Source organism: Siphateles boraxobius, unplaced genomic scaffold (assembly GCF_051911475.1).
Source record: "Siphateles boraxobius isolate OS27281-9 unplaced genomic scaffold, OSU_SipBor_1 20, whole genome shotgun sequence".
NCBI lineage: Eukaryota > Metazoa > Chordata > Actinopteri > Cypriniformes > Leuciscidae > Siphateles > Siphateles boraxobius.
The window spans coordinates 19,403,062-19,428,667 of record NW_027508811.1 but is presented as its reverse complement, the minus strand read 5'-3'; the positions used below and the strand labels follow the sequence as shown (position 1 = coordinate 19,428,667).

General features: G+C 38.0%; 1 protein-coding gene across 1 annotated transcript in view; it reads left to right on the top strand.

The window, feature by feature from the left end:
• The window catches only part of camkmt (calmodulin-lysine N-methyltransferase), a 111,163-nt gene extending 102,224 nt beyond the window's left edge, over nucleotides 1-8,939 (top strand). Inside the window, exons 10-11 of the mRNA XM_077237278.1 lie at nucleotides 742-873; nucleotides 7,118-8,939. Of these exons, the coding sequence (XP_077093393.1) occupies nucleotides 742-873; nucleotides 7,118-7,210 (225 nt within the window). The 3' untranslated portion in view covers nucleotides 7,211-8,939. The remainder of the gene's footprint in view (nucleotides 1-741; nucleotides 874-7,117) is intronic.
• The last annotated feature ends 16,667 nt before the right edge of the window (nucleotides 8,940-25,606 follow it).

The window sequence follows — 25,606 nt, the reverse complement described above, 5'->3', positions numbered from 1 at the left end:
AAAGATCAGAGAGAACCAAACTAGAAGTGTAAACACACCCTTAAAGCCCTAAAGAGTTGTTTCTGCACCTTCAAACAGGACAGCAGTATTTTAATACTACTACTAGTACTGCTACTACTAATATTAATTATGATAATAATGAAAGTAGTTATTGTTAGTAGTACTAGTATTAGAGCAATTTGTACCCAAGAGTATTGATTTAGCAAAAATCCTATAATCCCTAGCAAAAGAGTGCAGTGTTTTGTAAAGTAATGTTGATTAAACATTATTAATATGATCTCACTGTCCATGTAATCACTCATCTGTAAGGTAAAGTAGAGTTAGTATTAGATTTTTGAGAATGTATGTTGATGTGGTCTTGTAACATACGTTATCATTTACTTTTACTTGTATTGGATGTTTGTCACCTTGATTTTGCCAAGTCTGCCATATTTTGTTGATCCTGAGACAAAATTTAGTCCTAAACCTAACTCTACCTATTACTTATTCCGAAAATCAGAGGTAGTTGATAGGTGAATAGCACTGATGTAGAAGCACCTAACCCTGCTTGTAAGCCTAAACTTGACATAAGCTGTAAACGTGTCCCTCAATTCTGATTGGTTGATTAGAATGGATCAACAAAGATGTTGCACTTGATGAAATTACATTCACCGTTGGAAATTTGCAGATGCACAATTTGTTCTTTGTGAAACACTAGTAAAGTATCTCTACACTGTGCACGTTTGTGATTTGTCACTTTAGGGCACCGCTCTTGTATTTGCCCCTACCAGAGGAGACACACTGGCAGAATTCTGCAGACTGGGAGAGGGCGCAGGCCTGAGAGTGTGTCGCTATGACAACTATGACTCACACTTGTGGGACCTTCACCTAAAGGTGTGTGCAGTATGTATATGTGGCTTTATTGTATATGTGAGTGTGTGTTAAGTGTTTTAAAGTGTCAAAAAGTTGAGAAACAAAGTATGAAGTTTGTCTGCATTTGCCACCGCCTTTGTCCGTAAAGTACATTTGTATTTTGAAAGTTTCATTGAAGTACAGTATGCTATGTCAGCAGGAACAGGAACAGGGAGTCTGTAGCTTAAGCTCAAAATGGACTCTTAAAAGTCAAAAGCTGTCTTTCTAAGAAACCCTAAATGAATGGGGCATGGTCCTACTCCTTTCCCTTTGCCTGAAAGCACGAATGCCATTCCCAGGTCAAAGCAGCAGTGCCGTCCTGCTGGTTAACTTGCACCGATAACACAGCCACGGCTGCCATTTTTGGTTACCGAAGAAGCTGTGCGGACCTATTATGCCCCACAGGCAGAACAGTGGCGGCCCTGCCTATGCTTGAGGCATAAATGGGCCTGTCAGCGGGACTCAAGAGCTGAGTGATTGGAACTTTACTTCTGTAGTGATGGACATAGCTACGCAGAAAAACTCTTAGGGGTCGTCGTGGCTACCGAGGAAAGAGTGCTTGGATTTAGAGACATCAATTGAATGGGGAGAGGGGGAGAGAGAGAGAGAGAGAGAGAATCAGACATGCAGATTTGTGGTGTACATATGATTTTTTTCTTCTTAATATGTGTGAACAAACCTAATACAGCAACTGAAGTGGGACGTTTTAAGCTGTACTCAAAGGCAGTAAAAAATAGGGCCTGTGTACTGTTATTTTTCACAGGTGTTTAACCTGTAATTTAAATTGCACATTGCATTGTGTTGTATTTTGGAAAGAAATGTCTGTAAACTTACGAATAATGTCCTGACAGAAAATTACCAGTACCATTTCCATTTGTCTTGTGTAGTTCTTAATCAGAGCCAAGCGAAACAATTGACAAACATTGTGATGCCATAAAAGCATAACAACCATTTACTTATACCTTTTCTACATAAATCAATAGAAATAGTAAATTCTATCAGTAAAACAGCAGAAATAGTAAAGTTCTTGAAATTGAATTGAATATGATTTGAAGGAGCATACAGGATGCATATTTGAATTTGAAAAAGTCATTTTAAATATGATCGCAGCATTACAGACAGTTTTGTTTGCATCTGTTGCAAATGTCACCTATAGAAATTTGTACTTAATTTATGTCCTACTTTTATTTTATTTTTTAAAATAACTAATTTTTTGGACCAAGAAAGAACAACTTAACTTAAATTTAATTTCCCTATATGCCATTAACTTTTGAACATTTTCGAATCCAGTTTCCGTTAATTCCAATTCAAATTTCAATACAGCATCGTGTAGGGTGTGGCCGACTCAATTCCAATTCACACTCATAAACTGAAGGGGATCCCATTCTTAAAATTCAGAATTTTGCCCAACCCCTGTTAAACGTCACAAAAGAGTTAAATGAACGAGCTGTGATTTTTATTTTCAGCCAACCGGAGTAACCCGCTCTGCCTGTGAACCACTGAGGGTTTGCAGAGAGGCCATGCGGTTGAAGCTACTGGCGGTGGACGTCTTCAGCAAAACGTGTGAAATTGCACCTTTAAGTATCGTAAAAAGATGAGTAAAAGCGGTGTCACCCTTGCCCATTTGCACAAACGCAACTAGCTAATGCAGTCAGCTTGTCATTGTGTTGCCCCGATGCACCTGAAGTCTAACGGGATCATTTTGAGCCAGACCACCTACTGTGTTTCTGTGCGGATAATGACATAAGCAGCGAGGGGCCGAGATAGCTGAGTCAAGAGTCCCACTGTTCGCGCCTTTACTCTCGGTTTGTCGTCAGTTCACGCAGCTGTGTGTGTGATATGAGGGGCGAGCTGAAGTGCCCTCATCATATCTCAAAGTGATTAATTCCTCTTTCTTATCTTCTGATGAACACCCTGCCCCCTGTGAGTGTGCGTTGGGTGAGAACGTACGGAAAGAAGTGCACAAAGAAACGCACGGCAGACAATGGATCACATGCCCCACCTCCTTCAGAATCCCAAATCACAGTGTTCTATTATAGCAGCGTCTACGGGCCCCTCCCGGACTTACACGTACGGTCGTCTGTCGCTTCTCACCTCCAGCCAGCCTCTGATGTCTTGGAGATTGAAGTGTTTCCTTTAAGACCCTAAATCTCCTTCCTCCCGTGTGTGCAGGCCGGGCCGGCCGCGGATGGGGCTCTCAGCGGTGTGGGGACGTGGCGAGGGGGCAGTGTGTTATCCTCTTATCCCCACTGTTCTGGAATAGAGCACCAGCAGCTGGAGGACTGCAAGCCGCCTGATAATGCAGCTATTTTCTACTCGGCCATCTTAATCTTGTTACTCAAATGGTTGTGAAGGGAGTCATGAATTTTAATTCAGACATCCCCCGTCCACACCCACACATATACATACACATATTAACTTAATCTCACTACATCCTCCCCAACTTCCAGCTGTCTGTCTGGCTGTATCTGCTCTCTTGCGCGTTCAACACCCAAATCTATCCATTTCTGGAGCCTGAAGAGCGAGCATCCGGTTGTCTGTTTCATCCTGTGCTTTCTAAAGAACGCGTCTCGCTCTCCTCGTTGCAGAAAGCAGGCTGAGGGGGAAAGAGGAGAGGGAGGGAAAAGCAGCAATAAAATAAATGACTTGCATCTTGGCAGCCGCGCGATTAAAAAGTAGGAGCCGATTTATCCAGCCACCCATGAAGCTGATTAGCAGCCTGTGATCAGGAGGAACAGCTTTGCTTGTTAAACTTTTCACCTTTGCGAGCTCGCTGCCTTTTTCCCCTTCCTCTCTCTCTCTTTCTCTCTTTCTAAGCTTCTTTGCTATATCACTCTCTAACACTTTTATTGCTCCCTCTCTCGCTCGCTCACTTTCCTTCTGGTCTCTCTCATTCGCTCACACTCTCTCTCTCTCCGTTTCTCAATCCTAACTTCCATGTACACGCTCTCTAGCTGTGTTACAATTCACAGGGTCCCTACACAGTGATTCTGAGGGGATATTCTGTAGACAACAATATCTCAATGACAACAAACATGAACAACAGTATATATCCTGTTTCGATAAAAATGTTAAGCACCACAATTGTTTTCAACATTGTTGATAATAAGACATTTCTTGAGCAGCAAATCAGCATATTAGAATGATTTCTGAAGGATCATGTGACACCGAAGACTGGAGTAAGGATGCTGAAAATTCAGCTTTGCCTTCACAGAAAACAATTATAATTTAAAATATATTAACAGTTATTTTAAATTGTAATAATCTTTCACAATTTTATTCTTTTTACTATATTTTTGATCCAATAAATGCAGCCTTGGTTAGCATAAGAGACTTCTTTCAAAAACATTTTTAAAAAATCTTACCGACCCTAAACTTTTGAACGGTAGAGTGTGTAGTGAGAATAAATCACTGTTTAATATTTAAATGTATAAAAAATATTTAAAATTAATATAGTTCATTATCCTCAAATATTATTGTAATAAAAAATTGAATAAATGTGATTTGTTAATTTTACAGTATGTATCTTCTATGTAAACAATTTTGTGATGTTTGCTCATAATAGCATATAACAGTAATTTATTTATTCCTGCAACTGTGTAAAAGCCTATGGTGAATTAAAGGGATAGTTCAGCCACAAATGAAAAATCTGTCATCATCATCTACTTACCCGTATGTTGTAATAAATCTGTATGAGTTTCTTTCTTCTGTTGAACACAAAAGAAGATATTTTGAAGAACGTTGGTATCCAGACAGTTGACGGCACCCATTGACTTCCATAGTAGGGAAAAAAATGCAATTGCTACCGTCAACTGTCTGGATACCAACGTTCTTCAAAATATCTTCTTTTGTGTTCAACAGAAGAAAGAAACTCATAAAGGTTTAGAACAACATGGGGTAAGTACCATTAAATGGGTGAACTATCCCTTTAAGCTCAATAAAAACTCCTTTTCACATTTCATATAGTACTAAGATGGTGTGCAATGACTAATGGGAAAATGTTCCTTTTCTAAATCATGTGATATATCAATGTGCATTTGTTCCCATTACTGTTTGCAGTGTTTCCCTTTGGACTAAACATTTATGCTCCCTATGGTTTGAAGTCTACTTTGCAGGGTACCATCAGGTGATTTGAGCACCCTCTCTTGTACTGCACTCTCACTTGTCTGGCTTGGTGTGAATGTGTTGGTCTTCGCATTGGGCTTAGTGTTGGTCGGCTGGCTGCCCCGATTACAGAGAGGTCGCGGGTTCAAACATTGGCTGCTGTGTCGAGGGGTGGAGAGAGAGATAACGCACATGAAGGGCAAGAGAGCGGCCTTTCATCTGTATTTATTTTATCTCAAGCCACAGAGAGGATGAGGTGAATGTTCGAGGAAGACAGAATGAGAGAGTGTGTCCATGTGGGAATATCCAAATGTTGTTTATACAGATTTTACATTCATTTGTAATGGTTTATTCTCTGCTTGTAGCCAATGGAGAATGTTTAGATACTACTCAGTAATACTGTTCATAACATTCCCTGCCTAAAAAAGCCTTTTAATTTCACATGGGCATGATATAGCACAACGGATGGGTTGGTGTGTTCTGTATCTAAAAATACCCCACAAATATAATAACAAAGTTGTGGTAGTGATTGTGTATGTGACCTACTCTGCGCTTCTCCAGCACATTTTAGTCGCTCTGAAAAGTATACATGCACGTCAGCTGTGTTTGCTGTTTGGAGGGGTCTTATTTTCATAAATGAACTGCATGTTTCTTTTTCTAAGTGCTGTCGGAGTGTCTGATAGTTTGGGACAGGGCAGCGCTCCGGGGCAGAAGAGATTGGCAGCGCACTGAGTCTACTGCCACAACTCTAGAGTTCAGACGCTGGCAGAAAAGCAGACCCACAGGGCAGATTGTGCAGCAAGAGCCGCCTGACATTCACTTTGCAGACACCTCTACTCTAAGCAGGCCATTATGAAGCAGCTAGTGGGAATCTTGCCACTTGTCCTTGTTTGTTAAAGGGAGTTCTAGCAGTGCATATCCGAAGAGTGAAGGTCATATCCCAGGAAGTCTTTTTAAAATGAAATAAAATGTTCTTCCTCTAATGTGTCAGAACATTTACGAAAGCAGTAGAGTAGGTTTCTTTTGAACATTTGTGCTGACACAACAAACCCAATCAAACCAAATTTTTACTATTTGAAAAAAAAAGTATTTAAATATATTTGTAAAAATATTTTACAATAATTTAATTAATTATTTTATGAGTTTTGGATAGTGAAATTATCATGAATTATTAATACATAAATATAAAGGTTTGGGGTAGCAGTGTTGTAATTCTGAAATAAAATAAAATATAAATATTAGATAATCTAATCTTAACCCTAACTTGTTTCAGTTAGTTGCCACGGCAATCTTTTGAATTCAACTTTTTAGGTTGAAGTGCTAAAATTAAAACTGTAGTAAAAACTAAATAGAATTATTTTAAAATATATATATATATATATATATATATAAAAATAAAAGCTAATTCAAAATATTAATAAATACTACAATATTAAATATACAATACTAAAATAACACAATTGGATAGTCGCACCACATGACATTTTACCTCCTGAACTAACCTTGCCATGTCATTAAAACGTCAAAATATCTGATCATTTTAAGAGACATTGAATTATAACATCGTCATGAAGGTCATATCACGTCCTGTTTTTTCTGCATGTTTTTGCATGTAGGTCACACCTCATGATTTTGCTTTACTGCTTTCTAATATTATTCCAAATCTATTTTGTTGAAATACTTTTTTGTAAGAAATGTTCATGAAATATGCCAAACTAATTAATAAGGTTTTGTTTTCAGGAATGCAATTTTTTAATGAGGCATTTATTTATTTATGATATCAGATGTGTCCTCATTTCATAACATGAAAATGCCTCATTAAAAGAATCGCTAACATACCTGGCAAAAAGATTTTTAATTCAGAAATTAAAAATATGCTTGTCATTTAGCTGTGATTTCAAGTCTCTGTATGTTTAAATTTGTAATTCTTTTTTTTTTTTTTTAATGAATGAATGAACGAATAGACTGTTATGTCATTAGCCCAGATATTTATATAGTTATATTATTTCAGATATTTATATAAATACTGTGAAACAATGCAAACACGCGAGTGGCTGATTCAATAAAGTAATTTTTTCCACCTTTTTCCCAACTTCCTAAACATTTGCATCTTGTTTTTCAGATGCAGAGAGAGGGAAAGGAGGTGTACGATGAGAACATCCACTATCCTCTTCTCCTCACTCTCACTCACGGGTCCAGTCCAGCCCTGATGTGATCTGATCTGAGCTGGGCAATGCCATCTCATGCCAGGCTGCCTTTCTGTACCGCCCACCCCGGCTTTGCCACTGTGTCCTCACCTCCTGTGCGTGTGCGCACACTCCTTATCACACTCCTCAAATACCTTTTTTAACTACCGTGTGTGTGTGTGTGTGTGTGTGTGTGTGTGTGTGTGTGTGTGTGTGTGTGTGTGTGTGTGTGTGTGTGTGTGTGTGTGTGTGTGTGTGTGTGTGTGTGTGTGTGTGTGTGTGTGTGTGTGTGTGTGTGTGTGTGTGCGTGCGTGTGCTTTGAAAACAGACTGTGTTGATGATATGCCATGTGTGCGTGTGCTTGACCTGTTTACTGTGCAAGCAATAACAGTGTGAAATGTGTTAAATGGGAATGGAGAACACATCCCTCCCTCTCGTCCTACAGACACTGCGGATGTGACGCTCAGATATGAACTCATTCGATGCCTGTGAGTATGCGTGATATCAGAGATGATGTTTCAGGGCAGAACATTTAGAATTTATGAATTCCACTCTGGAGGCTGATACAGCTAATCAGGTTTGCAGGACCATCTTCGCCTCTTTAACAAGACGTAAATGAGGCCGTAGGGTCGTCTCGATCATGAGATCTTGATATCAAAATGACACCAGTTCTCAGTTCATCGTTAGCTACTGATTCGGTATCTACACTCAAAGCTTCATTCTGACACCAAAGGTTATGAAGGGTTGAGATGGATGCTGCTGCGCTGAATGTTATTTGCTTCACTGTGAAATGCTCTCACCTGGCATTTTTTTATCGAAGAACTGACAAGATATGACAGATTAGGCCAGACTAAGGCTGATTTGATATCTTGACAGCGCCACACTACCACCGGTAAGACCTGCAGCAGTGTTCTCCACTGAGTCCTGTATGATTCGAGAGCACTCGATGTGCACGCTAGACTAATGGCCTCATTAATGAGATAATTGTCCCTGTTTACTCACTCACCCTCGTGTCTTTTGAAATCCGTTTTATTTTATTTTAACCTTAGTTAGAATACAAAATGGGTTATTTGTAGCAGAATGTCCAAACTGCTCTTTTCCATACGATAAAGGTGAATGGTGACCATGACTTTCAAGCAAAATTTCCAGAGAATTTTCAATATCAATTTTAGACTTTTATGCACACAACGGCTTGAGGGGACTTGGAAAATAGCTTGAAAGTTGTGTGATGTTTTCATTGTGCCTTTTTTGGAACTTGTCAGTCTCTGTTCACCATCATTTATTGTATGGGGAAATGTTTTTGAACATTCTACTAAACTTGTTTATGTTATGAAAGAAAATAATACAGGTTTGGAAATTACATGAGGGAATTTAAATTTTTGAGTGAACTATACCTTTAGGTCCAAATTTTCTTAATGGATACAATTAATAGAAAACAACATTATTTTGTTTCTGAGTTGTTCTTGTATACAAAAGTTATGTTTCGATATATATATAAATCTGTTGGTTGATTTTTTTTAATTATTTTTTTTATTCTGACACAGGGCTTTCCTATAACCCTTTTTTCCCACTTGTTTTCTCTTGGTGGTGAGCTGGTGACTCGTCATTCAGAGCTCTTTGGTTGGTTGTGAATTGTTCAGGGCTGTGTGCTTCTGCACTGTGATTACATTTGTACAAAACACAGACGAGTCCAAAGTGATTGTTTCTCGCTGGCACTGTAGGTGCTTGTAACGACTGTGATTAAATCATTGTTTTGAATCCTTCTGTGTTCTGGTCATTTTTTTTGTATCTCAGAATAATAGAATTGTGGTGTGAAGTCTCATGGTTATAATAATTAATGGCCACATTATGTGGTGTGTGTGTGTGTGTGTGTGTGTGTGTGTGTGTGTGTGTGTGTGTGTGTGTGTGTGTGTGTGTGTGTGTGTACCTCAAGTTTTGTGTGCTGGTAGGTTTAGGGGTAGGGTTAGTGTGGGGCAATATAATATACAGTTTGTACAGTATTGTGTGTGTGTGTGTGTGTGTGTGTGTGTGTGTGTGTGTGTGTGTGTGTGTGTGTGTGTGTGTGTGTGTGTGTGTGTTTCATTAAAATCTGGAAATTAGTTTTAGCAACATTTTTAAGTTATGATGTAAAAAACAAAAGAAGTATAGCTATCACCAATCAAGCAGATCTATGCTATTTAGAACATTTTTGGAACAATTTTGTTCCATTTTTGACCAAACCCTGATCAAATTAGTTTCAATAAATACAATATGAAACCGTTTGTAATGAAGGGATACGTCGCGCTCAAGACTTCCTGTGGATTAAAGGTAATAATGTAGTAAAAAAAAATGTTTAGATTATTGCACCGACTGATCATTTCGCTTCATAAGACCTCAGTGTATCGTCATGAGCAACGGGTATTAATTTGATTTAGCCTGTATATGTTTCTTTGACTCTCAAAGTGATGATAGCCATTGACTTGCATTATTATGAATCACCAAGGACCAGAGTTTCAGCTCAAAATCTTCATTACCATTCAACTGAAGAAAAAAAGACACCGGCATCTTGGATGGCTTGAGGGTGAGTAAATTAACAGCATATTTTTATTTTTAAGTGAACTATACCTTTAAGTTAGCATTTCCACTGGTGGTCTCACTTTTGGACCTGACTGTATGTCCTGCAGTCCCTGTACTGGCGGATGGCCTCACATGTGCCTCAGTTCACAGTTTGACTGTCGCTCTAGGCCTCTTCATTTCCCATGCTCTGATAGCCAACTGAAGCTCAGCTGTAGAGTCGCTATGCTGCTAATCCTGTCAGTCAGTCTATGGAAAAGAGAGAGGGGAGAGGAGGAGGGGTAAAAAGGAACCCAACTCTGTCTTTTGAGATTTGAAAGAGGTCCGTTGTCCCCTCCCTCTGTCCCAGTAGAGGGAGAGAGCTCCCTGTTCACTACAAGGGCTCCATTAACTTGACCACTTGCCCTTTGCACACAAAGCCTGGGCCGGCCCACTGTCCCTCCCACCCAATTATGTGCGATTAAGCTCAGTGTGCTGTGTCAAGATGCAGAGGGACAGAGAGAGAGAGAGTCTAGATACTCTGTAAATGGAGCGAGAGAGTGATAAATAGGAAAAGGGTAGTTATTAAAAGGCACTGCATGCCTGTAACCTGTAGTTTGGCTTATTGTCAGTCTAAAGTACATTGCTTGCTGTTTTGTAGTGCTTTAGAAACCAACTTGGATATTTTAGAGTAAGATATTGGTTGTATATGAAAATGATTGTAAGCCTATGTAAATGATGGTAATAGGGTTTATTTGATTAACATTAGTTAATTTATTCAGACATCATGAACGAACAATTAGCATTACTCTTAAAGCATTTATTAACCTAGATCAGTACATATAAATTGTAAAATTTTAAGTTTTTATTTCAAGTTGTAAAAATTAATAATGTATTATGAAGAAGCATGAATTAACAATAAACAATAATATATTTATAAATTAAGTAATCTAGTTTCATAAAGAATAAATTCTGTAAATGTTCTTCGTGTTTTTAGTTTACGATACCTAATGTATCAACTGATGTTAACAAATTGTATTTTACTGTGAGGTGTTACCAAAATTATAATTTAATTCTTAAAAGTATATTTATTTATTTATTTATTTATTTAATGTAGGCTATGCTAAATGCTAATATCATCAATATTATAATATACTTGGCAGGCTGCAACCAGCCTCATAAGATTATTGCAAGAATTTAAAATCTGACATTTAAAAAAAATAGTTTTATGAATATTTATTATCAAGTTTATTAATGTAATGGTAAATAATTCTGACATATTCCATAGTACCCATATAAATTACAAAAATATATAACAATTGTTTTTGTGGTGCTAGTGTGAGGGCACATGAGACAATGTTTTTAAAGAATAAAATGTGATCACTTTTAGTTCTGAAATGGGATAGTAATTGAACAGCACAAGTTTGATTTGGTGACCCTTCCTAAAACATGTTTTGAACACAAACTCTGATAGATGCTATGCTGTTTTTGAATGGATCATGCTCGCTTGGTTGTGCCAGCCTCCTGAGGCAGGTTGGCAGCGTCGGGGCAAAAGCAGGTGAACTGACAATGGTGAGCTGATTCAGGTGAGCATGTTTTCTCATCTTACCAAGGATGGATTATGGCTCGGACCTGACTGCCAGGGGCCTTGTGCTGCGGGGCCACTCTGGCCTGACACCCTGAAACAAGACACGGCAAATGGAACAGTGAGTTAGTAAAATTCACATAATTAAATCATCCAAAAAAATACAAAATGGCTAAGAATGTACAGCAAACTATTTCAAAAGTTGTATTCGCTAAAAATTACAGGACCCTTATCTGTCCTTGCTCTTACTGGTATTTGATTGAATGTATTGTCTGTGTGAAGACTGGGATATGAATGTTTTGATAAGTTTTATTAAATGGCAAACTCTCTAATGTGCTGCTTGCACTTTGTAGACATTATATTGCTGTTTTCACATCCCAAATTCTGACCAACGTGAAAAACCACATCGTCTGACCTTGAGTTTAAAACCAATTAAAGGTCCCCACATAAAATTCCTTTCCTTCAGAAAGGTGTTTTGGCTTTGGTGTGTTGCTTGTATTAAAGAAATAGATTTTAAAGTATCTGTCCTTAATTCCACAGTCGGGCTTTAAAAAGGTTTCCCTCTAACGGGCAGAGTAAATCAAGGGAAGTGAGTGCACAGTTCCTGAAAGCATTTTCTCCACTGAGAGCCATTGAGTGTGTTAGCAGCAGGAGTTGGAATGCTTTCCCTTCCAACACCTGCTACCGGCCCTGTGGGGCCTGGATTACCTTTTCATTTCCACCCTCTCTGCAGAGAGAGAGCACAAATGCTAAGTGAAGTCAAAATAAGCGTGGACCCTTCGGCCTGTTTCTGAGCACCAGCATCTCTGCGACGGCGTGCCACTTTAAATGTTGTATCTCTGCGAATGTTCCAGGAACATTTCGATTTTAGCATTGTTCACCTGAATAAATTTATGTGATGAATTTACTGACAGCCTTATATGAATAAAAGAAATCAGTCAGTTACACCTTTTCCTCCTGCCCTCCGGAGAGGAAATTGTACTATTCAGAACAACCGAATACCTACGTACCATGACTGTGTGGTTTGAAGCTGTGAATGACTCAGAAAAAGTGCTTAGAAAAATCAATGCATATCCTAGAGCTCTCTGTTATCTCTCTGATAACAAAGCAAATAGCATATGTGCGGCGTGTAATGGTTCGCAGATTGCTGTGTTTGAACATGTTGCCATAATGCTAAGCTAAATCAAAACTGGATCTTCATACCGCACAATGAGAGAGACCTCTTGGCTCCGTTTATTGAGAAAGTGGCCATTTGAAAGAGTAGTCTCAAAAAGCCAGCTCTCCATCAAACTGACTTATCCTATCCTCCACCTGGATTTGACATTAAGCCTTTTGGAAAAGATCCAAAGCGCTGAAGAGGTAGAGGCTTTGTGAAAGTGAATGCACTCAGTAGAGTTGATTGGTGGCACATAATGTTGAATTAGTATGCAGTCTACATGAAGAAGAGGGTGGGCAGTTTTGACAGAGCTTCTTGTATATTTTAGCATCACACACACACACACACAATGGCTCCTGTTGGCCGTGTGTGTGTGTGTGTGTGTTCTAAATGGGCAGTTTGTTTCATTATATACATCCTGAACTGGATTTGGTGCTATAAAGTTCTTATGGCTTCTTTTGGTCGTCAAGGTGACTATGTGAACGCCTCTAAAGCTCTCTCATCTCTTTCAGCTGCAGCGATTGGTCAACAAGTTTCTTCCTCTCACAAGTGGCCTGCTAAGTATGAAGAGGGTCAGTTTCTTTTCTAGAAGTCAATGAAGCAGCAATGTGCACCACTTACCCACAGACAGACGCACATACAGTAAAAAAAACAAAACAAAATATATATATATATATATATACAGAGACGCATATGGAAATTTCATAGGGGTGGCGAAATTGAAAACTTGGGGGTCATAATTCACATATTTTCTCAACAAAAAAAAACTGAATGTAATGCATAGCTCTTGTTCAGTGTGTATATCATACTGGAACACACTTTTGCATGCATTTATATCCAGGAAGTATAATTTTGTATATTTGAGTGGACTTTACAGGGATTAAGCTATTGCTTGATTCAACACTGTAAATACGCTTTACTTAGCTCTCTTGCAGGAGTTTTAGTTTGTTATGTGAGCCTTTGCTTGTGGTGTTGGCTTGATTCATGCATGATGGTACTTGGTCCCCATTATGAAGACTCAGTTTAGAGCCTGCTAAGAGTGTTTTTCTTTTGCTTTTCTACTTAAATTCAAATTGGAATGCAATTGCATTTTATACAAAAAATCTTTTCAAGTTCTTATCTCAGCTTTCATTTTTCAACCAAACAGACAAAAAATTACTACAATTTTGTCCAAGATATAGGCCTATGTCATTTTATTTTATTGCAGCTGTTGTTGGCTGTTCGAGTCAGAAGGTTGTAATGTTCTCCTGAATGCGAGGCCTTTGTCTGGCATATGAATTTCTGCTTGGATATTTTTCTAAGCAGATTACGCCACACTTCGAAGCTCGGATTACAGAAAATGTATCCAGACTTAACTCATAAAATACAGCCAGGTCTTATTGCAGTTTAACTCACACAGCTCATGCTAATTAGGTGTTTGATGCTGTTAATTGGGTTCCCACCGCTTTTCAAATTGATAACGTCAACCCACTCTTAACAAGAGTAGAGCTGAATTTTGTGCCTGTCATACTGTGCTGTCGCCTCTTCCTGAAAAATCTATTGCATAACTTCGCCTTCATGAAATCTGTGCCTGCAGATCTCCACAAATTTTCACAGAATTTGAATGTCCAAGTTCTCATTCAAAGTCACGTTAGTGTGTTTCTAAAGCTACATTTCAGCAAAATAATTTGACCCATTATTCATTGTTCTCAAATATTTACCTTATTGGTTCCACTTTATTTTGATAGTCCACTTTAGACATTCTAATAACTATATGTATCTTTTCAACTACATGTCAACTAACTCTCGTTAGAGTATTAATAGACTGTAGTAGACTGTCAGTGGACTGTTAGCTTATGGTTAGGTGTTAGGGTTCGGGTTAGTAGAGTAAGTTGACTTGTAGTTGCCAAGTTGCTTATAGTCAGTAGAATGTCTGTTGGGGGTCCAACAAAATAGAGTTTGCAGATATTAAGCAGACATTCTAATAATACTCTAATGACAGTTTGTTTACATGTAGCTGCAAAGTTACTTTGGTAGAATGTCTAAAGTGGACTATCGAAATAAAGCGTTACCTTATTATTATTATTATCCTTATTAGTACTAAGGCATTGCACACTGAGTCCGAAATTCGAATACGAAATTTTCGCAAAAAATTCGACCTCACATTATGTCAGTCACGCTTGCACACTGCCTCTGAAACTTTCGTCCGTCATAAAAAAAATCGGATCGGGTTTGATTTTCTGCGTTTTTCGCATCCGTAGCAAGCAGTTTGAATGGTTGAGCCACAATTCAGAGCCACCGAATTACCAATACGAAAAAACACATACGAAATTTTCGGACTCAGTGTGCCAGAATGCTTCTGAAATATAATACAGTCAAACTTTACTAATCCTGGGTCACTGAGAATGAAAATGATGCTTAAATTTGTTGATTGGCTTGGTTTTTATGACATGCTATTGGGTCAGTATACATCATATACAAATAGACAGTCTTAAAGCTGTTTTTAAAGCAATGATTTGCCATCAATTCCAGTTGGTCATGCAGTCTATACGAAGGAAACGTATGACAACATGAAACAACTTTTGAGGTGCACAAACTACGACCAATATCAGTGGCAGCTTGGAATGTTGTTGCTCTCTTGCTTGGTCTGCAGACTGGATACACAAAGTACTGCAGTTTTTTCTGGGAATGGAATGGTCGTGCAAGAGATTCCCATTACATCAAGAAATTTTCCACTCCGACAGTCATTGGAGCCTACAAGGAAAAATGTTCGGCATCCACCACTTGTTGAATCAAGGAATATTTTATTACCACCCTTACACGTCAAGCTGGGTCTGATGAAGAACTTTGTCAAAGTCACGGTCAAAACACAAGCAGCTTTCAAGCACTTCCATGAAAAATTTCCAGGTTTAAATGAAGCTAAGATAAAGGAAGGTGTCTTTGTTGGTCCTTAGATTCGTGAACTATTTCAAGATGATGCAGTTGACCATGCACTGTGGCAAGGAAAACTTTCCATTTAGAGGCGATACATTTTCCCTGGAGCAACAAGGCAGACAATTACAGGGTTTTGGTGGAAAACCTCAAAGAAGCATACAAAAGCCTTGGTAAATTTTTTGCACTCTCCTCTAGATTTTTTCCCACCAGAATGCAGAGCAGTGAGCGACTAGCATAGCGAGCGATTTCACCAAGACATTGCAACAATGGAGCAACGCTATCAGGGCAAATGGAGCCCATCAATGCTCTCAGACTATTGCTGGGCAGTGACAAGAGATGCTCCATTTTATGAATGAAAGAGACAAGCAAAGAAGCACTGAGTAGACACAGACTAAACTATGTACATTATAGTTTATTTATATAACCCTTTTACTGATTTTTAAAGTGTTAAATAAACAGGACAGGTCACAGGTACTACTCTGTAAAAAAATTTAAACAATTTTTGCTGCCTTAACTTGCCAACTCGGATGTTTAAGTCATCCCAACTTAAATTACATTGAACTGACTTAGTTGAATCTTGTATAACTTATACAAAAAGTTGAAAACTGCTTAACTTTTTTTGATGAGTTAAAGGAATATAAAAATATATGTTGTCATAACTCACTGATAATAAAATCTTAAATATCTTGGAAGCGGTAGCCAATCAGTTATTTTAATTGTCATATTCAAATTCAGCACATCAAAATAGATAAGAAATAGCACATTTTATCTCAAAAGCAGATCAAATCTATATAATTTTAGACCAGAGTTATTATTTCCCATTCAGTAAGTACACAAATTAGGACCGTTTATTTAAATTTCCTCTTATACTTAATTATGCAAATATTTATTCTGCCATATTCTGTTAATTATAAATTAAAGTCTTAAATCTTTTTTATTTTTAACATGTTTAGAAGTATCTAGATACAAAATTACACATATTTACGTTTGCATCTTTATCCAACAGATTACTGAATTATTTTAAGCAGTGGGGGAACAATAGCTGCAGTACCGTATATGCTTTCCCCACTGCAGTTGAAAGACAAGAGAGAGAGATTTCCCTCTATTTGACCCGTCTGTCAGCTCCAGCATCAAAGATTGCTCATTCGGAAATGTCCAACAACCGGCAAAAACAAACCCTTGTCCTTTGATGACAGACTACTGTATACATGCAGAATGTGTCTATGGAACAGCGCCAGAACCTTAGCGCAGTATTTTTTTGATCTCTCACATGTTGCCTTGTCACCTTCCTGCCGGAAGGAGCTTGTGTTTCCAGGGATGGGTGGCAAGGAGAGTTCGGGGCTATGTGTCACACATGCACCTTACCTTCCATGTCCTGTGCTGTTGTTTGCATCGCGCGTTTATGCAGAGTTGATTCACCAGTCATGGTGACAGTTTTGGGCACAGGACCCATTGCCATATTTTCACATAAGTAAAAATGACAAATCAGAATTATTGTACTTCCTAAAAAATTATTTTTGCTGTTGTAACCGAACTGGTTTACTCTCATGCCTTATTCCTTTTAACCCAGCTATCCTAGTCACATCTTAACTTAAGAAAAATGACAGTATTCAGCCGGGTGAAGCCTGAAAATGTCGAGGTCTTTTGTGGGAATCAAGTGAGAAAAGTGAACTCGGGGGAAAGCAGGCTGTCATGGACCTCAATGGTCGCATTATGTAAATCTCTGACGTCCCTTGATGTTAACCTGAATAGAAACACATTAACGTCTCGTATATACTTAAAAGGAACCCAGACATTGCCGAGCTGAAACGGCAGATCCAGTAATCATGTTGACAAATTAATGGCAGAGAATTAGTTGTCCATTAAAAGTGTATTATGTGCCATGCTGGCACATAAAATTACTCCCAAATAAGTGTAGAGGGAAAGCACGTGAGGGAGAGAGAGAGAGGAGAGAAGCACGAGTTGCATGGCGAGGGGGTGTTTGACTGTCACTTTGAGATCTAGAACCATCAAAGCACACTAAGTGTATGCTTAGGGGCTCTAACCTCTGTTGAAAGGTTGTAATGAGGTTATATGAGGATGAGGTGTCAGACATTAGGTCTATCTGTTTCGCTTTAGCATTCAGACTATGCATGTGTGTGTATTAGGGTATGACTGTCAGCGTATCACACTCATAACCCCTATTCATTTAGAGGATAATTTGGCCCTGCTGTGCTGTGATATATAGTGTCACCAAACCTGCCATTTTAGTCAGGGTGGCTCACACTGCCAAAGATACATACATATGTACACACGGTATCATAATTTCAAAAATTATAAATATTCAGTTTTAATATATGTCATTCTTAAACAGGAAAAGGATGTGTAAGGAATTCAAAGCCAACTCTTTTTTTTAAAGAAAAAGTTATTATTTTTAAAACTTAAAAGTCCCACAGTACAAACACAAGACAGCATAAGTCAATAAGTCATAAGTTTAACATCCTTAAAACAAGATTAATTGAAAAGCAAAATAAAGAATGTTTTGCCACATTTGTGAATAGTTTTCTCTTTTCAGCATTTACCAATATTAAGTTTAAAAAAAGGTTTCAGCTTAAAAAGAATGGAAGAAAAAAAATTGATTAAATTACATTCTTTAAAATTGTATCAAAATAAATTTTAAATAAATTTTCTGAAAACAATTGGTTTTGCTGGTCTCGTTTTAAAGATGTTTTCGATCTTTTTTTTTGCAGTTTTACTCCAGACCATGTTATACAGCACATTACACATGGTATTATGGATAACATCTTTCCATATGTGTATACACGAAACATCTCCATACAGTATAAACGTGCCATTTTGACTCATTGTCACTATCTTGTAAAAGCTGAATTGTGTCATACAAAGATAGTGCCTTATATACCGAGCAATAGGGTAAAATGTCAGTGAAGTTAAATGATATAAATGTCAACTATGCCACTTTTGCGTCCAAACCTGCAATATGTACAGATAGTCTGTCAGTTATCAGTGAGCCAGTGAATGTATACATGCCCATTTCAGCTGTGGCTCTGAGTTGTGAGTGACAAGACAAAGCCAGAGTTAAATAAACATTTGAGACATGGTTATTTCTCTCTCTCTCTCTCTCTCTCTCTCTCTCTCTCTCTCTCTCTCTCTCTCTCTCTCTCTCTCTCTCTCTCTCTCTCTCTCTCTCTCTCTCTCTCTCTCTCTCTACATGTCTGAAATGTAATTCAGATGTCAACGCGGATTTTCTCTCTCTATAATACAGTATGTCTCTCTCTCTCCTCTCATTGTTCCTTTTGTTCTCTCCTCTGCTGCTTTATTGAGGAAGACATTGCAAGGGGAGAAGAAAAGATGACACACATTCACAGTCGTGTTCTCTTTGGAGCGCTTGTCATTTCTGCAGCAGCGTGGTGACAGTGGTTTCTAGAACAGAGCATCTCTCCAGTTCACAGTGAAGTAACTCTAATGGAACCGTGACACTGGCCGTCAATCTGTGTGTCTCTCACAGTGTGAAATTACAATCATCATATTCCACTGCTGAATGGAATCATGCAGTCATACCAACCATTTCTAAGATCTACACAATCATTACCGCAACATCTCTAGCACTATGTAACTCCTGACTGTCAAAAAATACAGCCATTTTATTTCACAGTGCTATTGCATCATGCCTTTTTGGAAGGTCTGAAGACTCAGCTACACCTTTAATAGAGAATCTTAGATAAGCACTGTAAAAATTGTTTTCGAAAGTTGTAAATAAAAACGATTTTTGGAGTGTTTTACAAGAAAATACTATCTCAGACTACTCTGATTTTTACATGTTATTCAATGCATTACTTGTCATTGGGAAATTTCTGAGTGAAAATAGTTTCTACACCATTTATTTTTCAGTGTAGTCATTTAATATTAAACAATAAGATAATATCTGACAGCCATGAATTTTTATGAAATTTTATTTGACTGTGATAATTTAAAATAACCTCTCTTCTCTAGTTTTTATATCCAGACTTAGTTGACTTAATTGTACGTTCAATATTGTACTTTATGCTTCACATCAGAGCATCAGCCTGAGTACTAATCATTACTGTTATTGTTATTTTTTTTTTAAATCTTAGAGTTCCTTGTTTCTGAAGTTTAAGCTTTTATAATGTGAGGCGCCCAATCAGAACCGCTTTAGATGGTATGAAAAAGCATCCAGAATATAATACAGCCAGGAACCAAAGGCCACCAACCTACACAATACTGTTCACATTCGTTTGGAGCCAGGCCATCAAGATACAAAGGCACAACGGAAGAAGGGCTAACTTTTTGGAATGCCAAATGTCCTATAGGGCAGGAGACTGACTCAGAGTAAGGTAGGGAGCTATTGTTATAGAGAGAGAGAGAGAGAGAGAGAGAGAGAGAGAGAGAGAGAGAGAGAGAGAGAGAGAGAGAGAGAGAGAGAGAGAGAGAGACAAGGGTGGTTTAAGGGGGAGAAAGAAGTAGAAAAAAGCTGCTTCTTTCTCTAGCCTCCATGACTAAATATATTTCTCATTCCCTCTGTCCGTCGGTTTTCGTAATTTCTGTTTTGTAAGGACACAAGTTTAATGCATAAGTTAATAAGTACATATTTCTGAGAACAAAGCTCTTATAGTATGCTAAAATGTTTTTGAGTGATGCTATTAGTTTCCATTTTAAAAATAAATACATATGCTAAATGACAGAGAAATCACAAACAGGTTGTGTTAGACCTGTTTTGATTATATTCAGTGAGACATTCATGTGAATTGAACTTATGACAATGTCAAGAAAGAAAATAGTGTCACTTGACAAACAGAGACGATCGCAAGCAATCCACCAAACAAAAAGCGTCCTGCCTTAAGACTGAAGAGACATTCAGCTCGGTTTCTTCACGATCCGCGACAGAGTCGGTCAACACATCTTGGTCTCAGACAATGCCGAAGACCACTGTGGTATTGAAGCTGTGCATATGGGATTTGATACATGAAATCCATAATGGTAAACATTGACAGATGGCTTCAGTTTGTTTCCATTGGGGACTGAGATTGGTACACTTGTCCTAAGTGGCCCATTGGTACAGAAGACTAAGCACGGTTGAAGAATACCCTTAATAACGTCCTTAAACAAGACCTTTTGTGGCCCCAGCCTTTCTCAGGCCACAGAATTAGGCTTCCTTTTCTGTGGCCTTTCTCTCCCTCTTTTCTCCCCCTGTAAACCACTATGTGAAGTGGTTCATTACGGAGGCTCTCCTCCACTCAGGTAGTGGGCCCAGCCATTCCCAGCTCTTCAGTCCTGTAACTCGCTGAGGAAGGAAAAAGGAAAACATATTGGACAAAGGTCCTGTTAGCACTTCCTATGGAAAATTAGCAGCTTTCGCAAAGGTAGAAATCCCAATTACCTCACATTGTGAGGATGCGCCGAAAGGCTCGCTAGCAACTCGCAACAGTGCCAAAGTGAGCACCCCCCTCCCCAATCCCCAATTAAGAGCGAAGATGCTCTTCTCCCTCCTGAGTGCATCTATTTACCTTGTCCAAAGCTCCCCACTCCTGGAGCCCTCAAAAATCCCCAAAATGCACCTTTGAGACACAGAAGTGCACTCTTGATTGAAGCGGGGTGGCGATGGGCCTTTTGCATCCCAACCGTTATGCCCTTCATGTGCAGTGGGTCTGCTTGGGATGCATTGTCCATCCCTGAGAATTCTCTCAGGACAGGAACAACAGTGTGGAGACAAATGGGACTGACTAAAGGAAGGGCGGGGGCGCATGCTTGTAAGAAAAATAATGACAGAGGAGGGAAAAAAATCGTGTACGTCACTATAGACGGATCTGTAAGGTTGGCTTCAGATTTCACTCTCTGTGGAATGCACTAGACCTCTAAGGCCGCCAAGAATGTTAGTGCAGTACGCCGTCAAAAGCTCAAGGAGGAACCCAACGCTTTCAGATGACTGGCTGAATTAAACCTCCTCCTCCTCAGCTAAACAAATGCTTGTTTTGGCATATGGCGACGAGAACCAAATTCTGAACAAGGCGACCGCAAATGGAACAATGTCTGAATAGACAAAGGAATGTGTTTGTGTTTTGCCAATGATTCACAATAATGCACGTAAGAACGATCCAAAAGACAAAGATCCATTCACTGGAGTCTTAAGTCATATATCTTTACATTCAAAATGGAAAAAATATGGTGTAAATCTCAGGCTGAACACACATCTCCTGAAAACATCTGACATTATACTCTTGGTCTAAAGAGCAAAAGCCTTTCATATATATTTTTAAAACATGACAGTAGGGCTGGTGTACGACTTGGTGTTCTGCTGAATATTTTTAAAGAGATGTAAAATTGGCACAGTTAAATGCTGCGGTACATTCAGTAGTGCCTGCTTGGTGGAGGTAATGGAGAACAATCGTGGGAGACAGACTTCCGTTATGCTTTGTCTGTTTTCAGGCATTTCAGTCCTTTTCCTCTCACGGATCTTTCCACTTATTAAATGTTTAACTGCTCCTAGGATTAAGATTGTGTAAAAATAAATTTGCACTGAAAGGTTGTAAAAAAACATTTATTTTACTTAGCAGGGGGAAATAAATAGCAAATATAAAGAGCAATTCAATATCTTTCAGATTCTAATGTTCAAATGATTTATGTTTCGCGGGAGAAAAGTGCACTTTTAACAATTTGATAAAAATATTTCAAGTATCAGTTAAAATATGTATTGCTGTGTTGATTTGAAATTATTTTAAAATAAAATTAGTAATTATAAATTTGTACATTTCATCAAAAACAATTCAGAAATCTATAATCTAAATAAATGTGCATTTCAACACAAATATGAGATATTTACAAAATTATTACACATTTTATAGACAATTACAGATTGTATTACAGATCTTTTAGACAACATAAATTACTGTTGATTCTTTCAAAATGTCAGCTATTTTAGAGTGCCCATCTTATTTTATGCTAGCTTTGGAATTAGGATTCAAAAATCTTGACACATACATTGGAATCTTGTAACATTGTACAGTATTTAACTGATTAATATGAGAGAAACAATCTTTTCAGTTTTACACATGCACAAAGCAGAATTTGTACATGAAATCTTACTAAGTCAGGTTAAATACCGGATGTGATGGGTGTAGCTTAATGAACACTAACTACAGATTTGTCCCTTTAATTAGCCTGTCAGAGCGGAGATTTGCAAGACATTGCAGTGTTTAGTATAATGAAAACTCCCTTGAAGACTGAAGTATTGAGTGAAGTGAAAAATCCCAGCATACTCTGAAGCGCTAGCTGTCAAAAATCCCCCAAGTACTACAGCATTTAGTAGCTCCTCAAAGGGAAATTTTATGTTAAGAAGCCTCTGCTAAAAAAATGCATGTTAATGTCAAAGTCTCTATTTAGTGTGGCCTAAAATTAGTTTTCTCAGAACTGAGTAAAGAAAACGTCATTAACAGCCAGTTGAGATGTTTTGAAAATTTTAGCAAATTATTTATTTATGTTTCATCAATAAAAGTTCTTAATAAAAGCATGGTAAGAGTATGTCAATAATATGACACTCTTATTCACTTCCTCTGATGCTTGTTTTTGATCTCACATTGTTAGGCGCATCAACTAAATCAATTCACAATGAAATATTCCGACAGGTGAAAGCCCTGAAAATAAAATAACAGTGCGACGTCAGAGCTTCACTTTTAATTAATCAAAGACAGAAGAGCTAATCCTTATGGTTGTGATTTCTCTTGCTGTCCTATCTGTGTCTTTCTTTTTGTTTCTCTTTAATTGAACAGGTTTTGGTTCCAAAAATCGCTTTTTTTTCCTTTCTTTAGTGAATGCAGTCCACTCGTTGTTCATATCTGTGTTAGGTTTCTAATTCATCATTCAATAGCAGTATCTGCACACAGGCACTCGCACCTCTGTATTTGCTCTCTTTAAATTGGCTCTGGCCTGTGGCAAACAGGGCTAGCATCTGGAATAGAGAAATAACACCTGGTGACAGTCGCCTAGCACCACGGCAGTAAATTAAGTCCTCAATGCCACGCTCTGGTTAAGTGCACGACGCACGATACCAATCTGCAAGTTTATTATTGCCTGTCCCCGTTTGCCATTATCGGAAAACACAGTCATTAAAAAGCATTTGACCTTTTTTCAACAAGGATCCAGAAATTACTTTTTCTGGAATTACCCCTAGCCCCCCGCCCCCGCCTGCTCTCTCAGTCTGCCGTTCTCGAATCACACTCCTCAGCAAATTGTAATGCAACCCCCTTCACAAAGTGAACTACAGCCAGACAGCCCTGAGGAGATACTGCATTTAGTTAAATGTTATATCTGCCAATTTCATGAAGACAATGAAGGGGAGAATGAAAATAGGATGAAGACGAGAGGGTGAGAGAGAAAGAATATGGCACCTTTCTGACAATGTAAAGAGGACAGCTTTGGCTGTTGGACAGTGATGCGGAAGCGACTGTTGGAGGAGAGAGGAGAGGGTGGTCTGTGTGAGGGAGAGCAGAAACTCCCTCCGGCTCTTTGAAATCCCTCCTCATCGCTATCAAGGCCTGTCACATGTACTGGATTCCGTGCGTTTGTTTTCAGTAGGGTATATGAACCTGAGCTTGGCTCCGGGAATTGTTTTCAGAGTCACGTTTCCAAGGGTCTGTGCTGAGCTGGAATAATGAAGATATGGCTTCTTTAGAAAAGCCGAACTTGAATAGATATTTACTGACTTAAGTCAGTTTATGCAGCCCACTGGGTCCACAAACTGTGTTTCTTAGCAATATAAATATAAATACCAAATTAACAGGGCCTATCCTTTAATAGTATGTAAGCATATACAATACAATATAAAATAAAATATTATTATGACAAATAAGCAATTTGAAAAGCCTAAATCAAAGCAATTAAATAAATAAATATAAAAAAGTTGTATTATTATTATTATTAATCATAATAAGTAATCCGCAATGTAAGCATAAGACAAGGTTTACAAACCTCAAACAAATATTTCCAGACTTACATCAGTTTATGTCAGGCCACATGGGTCCACAAACTGTGATGTTTAGCAAATACTAATATAAATATATTACTTTCAGTGGCAAACAAATGAATAAAAAAAACAAAAGCATTATAATTATTATTAATTTTGCACTGTTAATTATAATAATAAATAAGTAATGTAAGCTTATAATAATTAACTTATGTAATTTACATATTTCTATACACACACATATCTTGTGTGTATAAATAATGTGTGTGTATAAATAATGTGTGTATATATATATATATATATATATATATATATATATATATATATATATATATATATATATATATATATATATATATATATACTGTATACACCCATGTTGCAAATGAAATATCTGACAACCAACTACTCTATCCAGCTGTGTCTCCCTGCAGAGGGTGCTGTGCACAGCTCTGGATCCAGAACAACTCATCTGTTTAAAAAAATCACATTTATCAAAACTACATGCAGAAAATAAAAACACGATCACCTTCAAAGCTGTGTTAACAGTATCATACCTCACAAGTTTGCTTTGGGTTAGCAGTGAATTGAGTCATCGCCTGCAGCTAATTATTAAAAGTGGTGGGTGGTAAGAAAAAGGTCTACAGACTGAGTGAAGACATCCGTTGTTTAAAGAATGTGTCTTCGGGCGATTTCAACTCCCAGAACCACACCGTAGCGGATGAAGAACAAGATAGGAGGTGTAAAAAGGGGCTTATTCAGCAGGGGTGACATGAAATTTCCATACGGGCAGAAAATCGGATTTAACAGCGCATCACCACAACAATAGCTGAGTACACTGTGGCGTGTTGTTTTGCCAACACAAAAGGCCCAATATCCCAAACAGATTCATCATTACAGAGTATGAAATTGATCTGACTTTTAAAAGCCATGGTTCCTTTATTTAGTTAGGGCACAACCTTGTGTACAACATGATTCTAGCTGGAAGGCTTCTTTGACCAAATTATCATGTACATGCAACTTGCATCAAAGGGATAGTTCACCAAAAAAAAAGAATATTTGGTTAGGATTTACTCACCAATGACATTCCAAACCTGTATGACTATTTCTTCTGTGGAACATCAAGTGAGATATTCTGAATTTAGTTTTTTTTTTATCTGTACAATGAAAGTCACTGCATACTGTTGTTTTGACCACATTTAGTTTTAAACAAAAAAGAAAGTCACAGAAAATGAAAAGAATGAAATTTGTGACTTCTTAGGAAT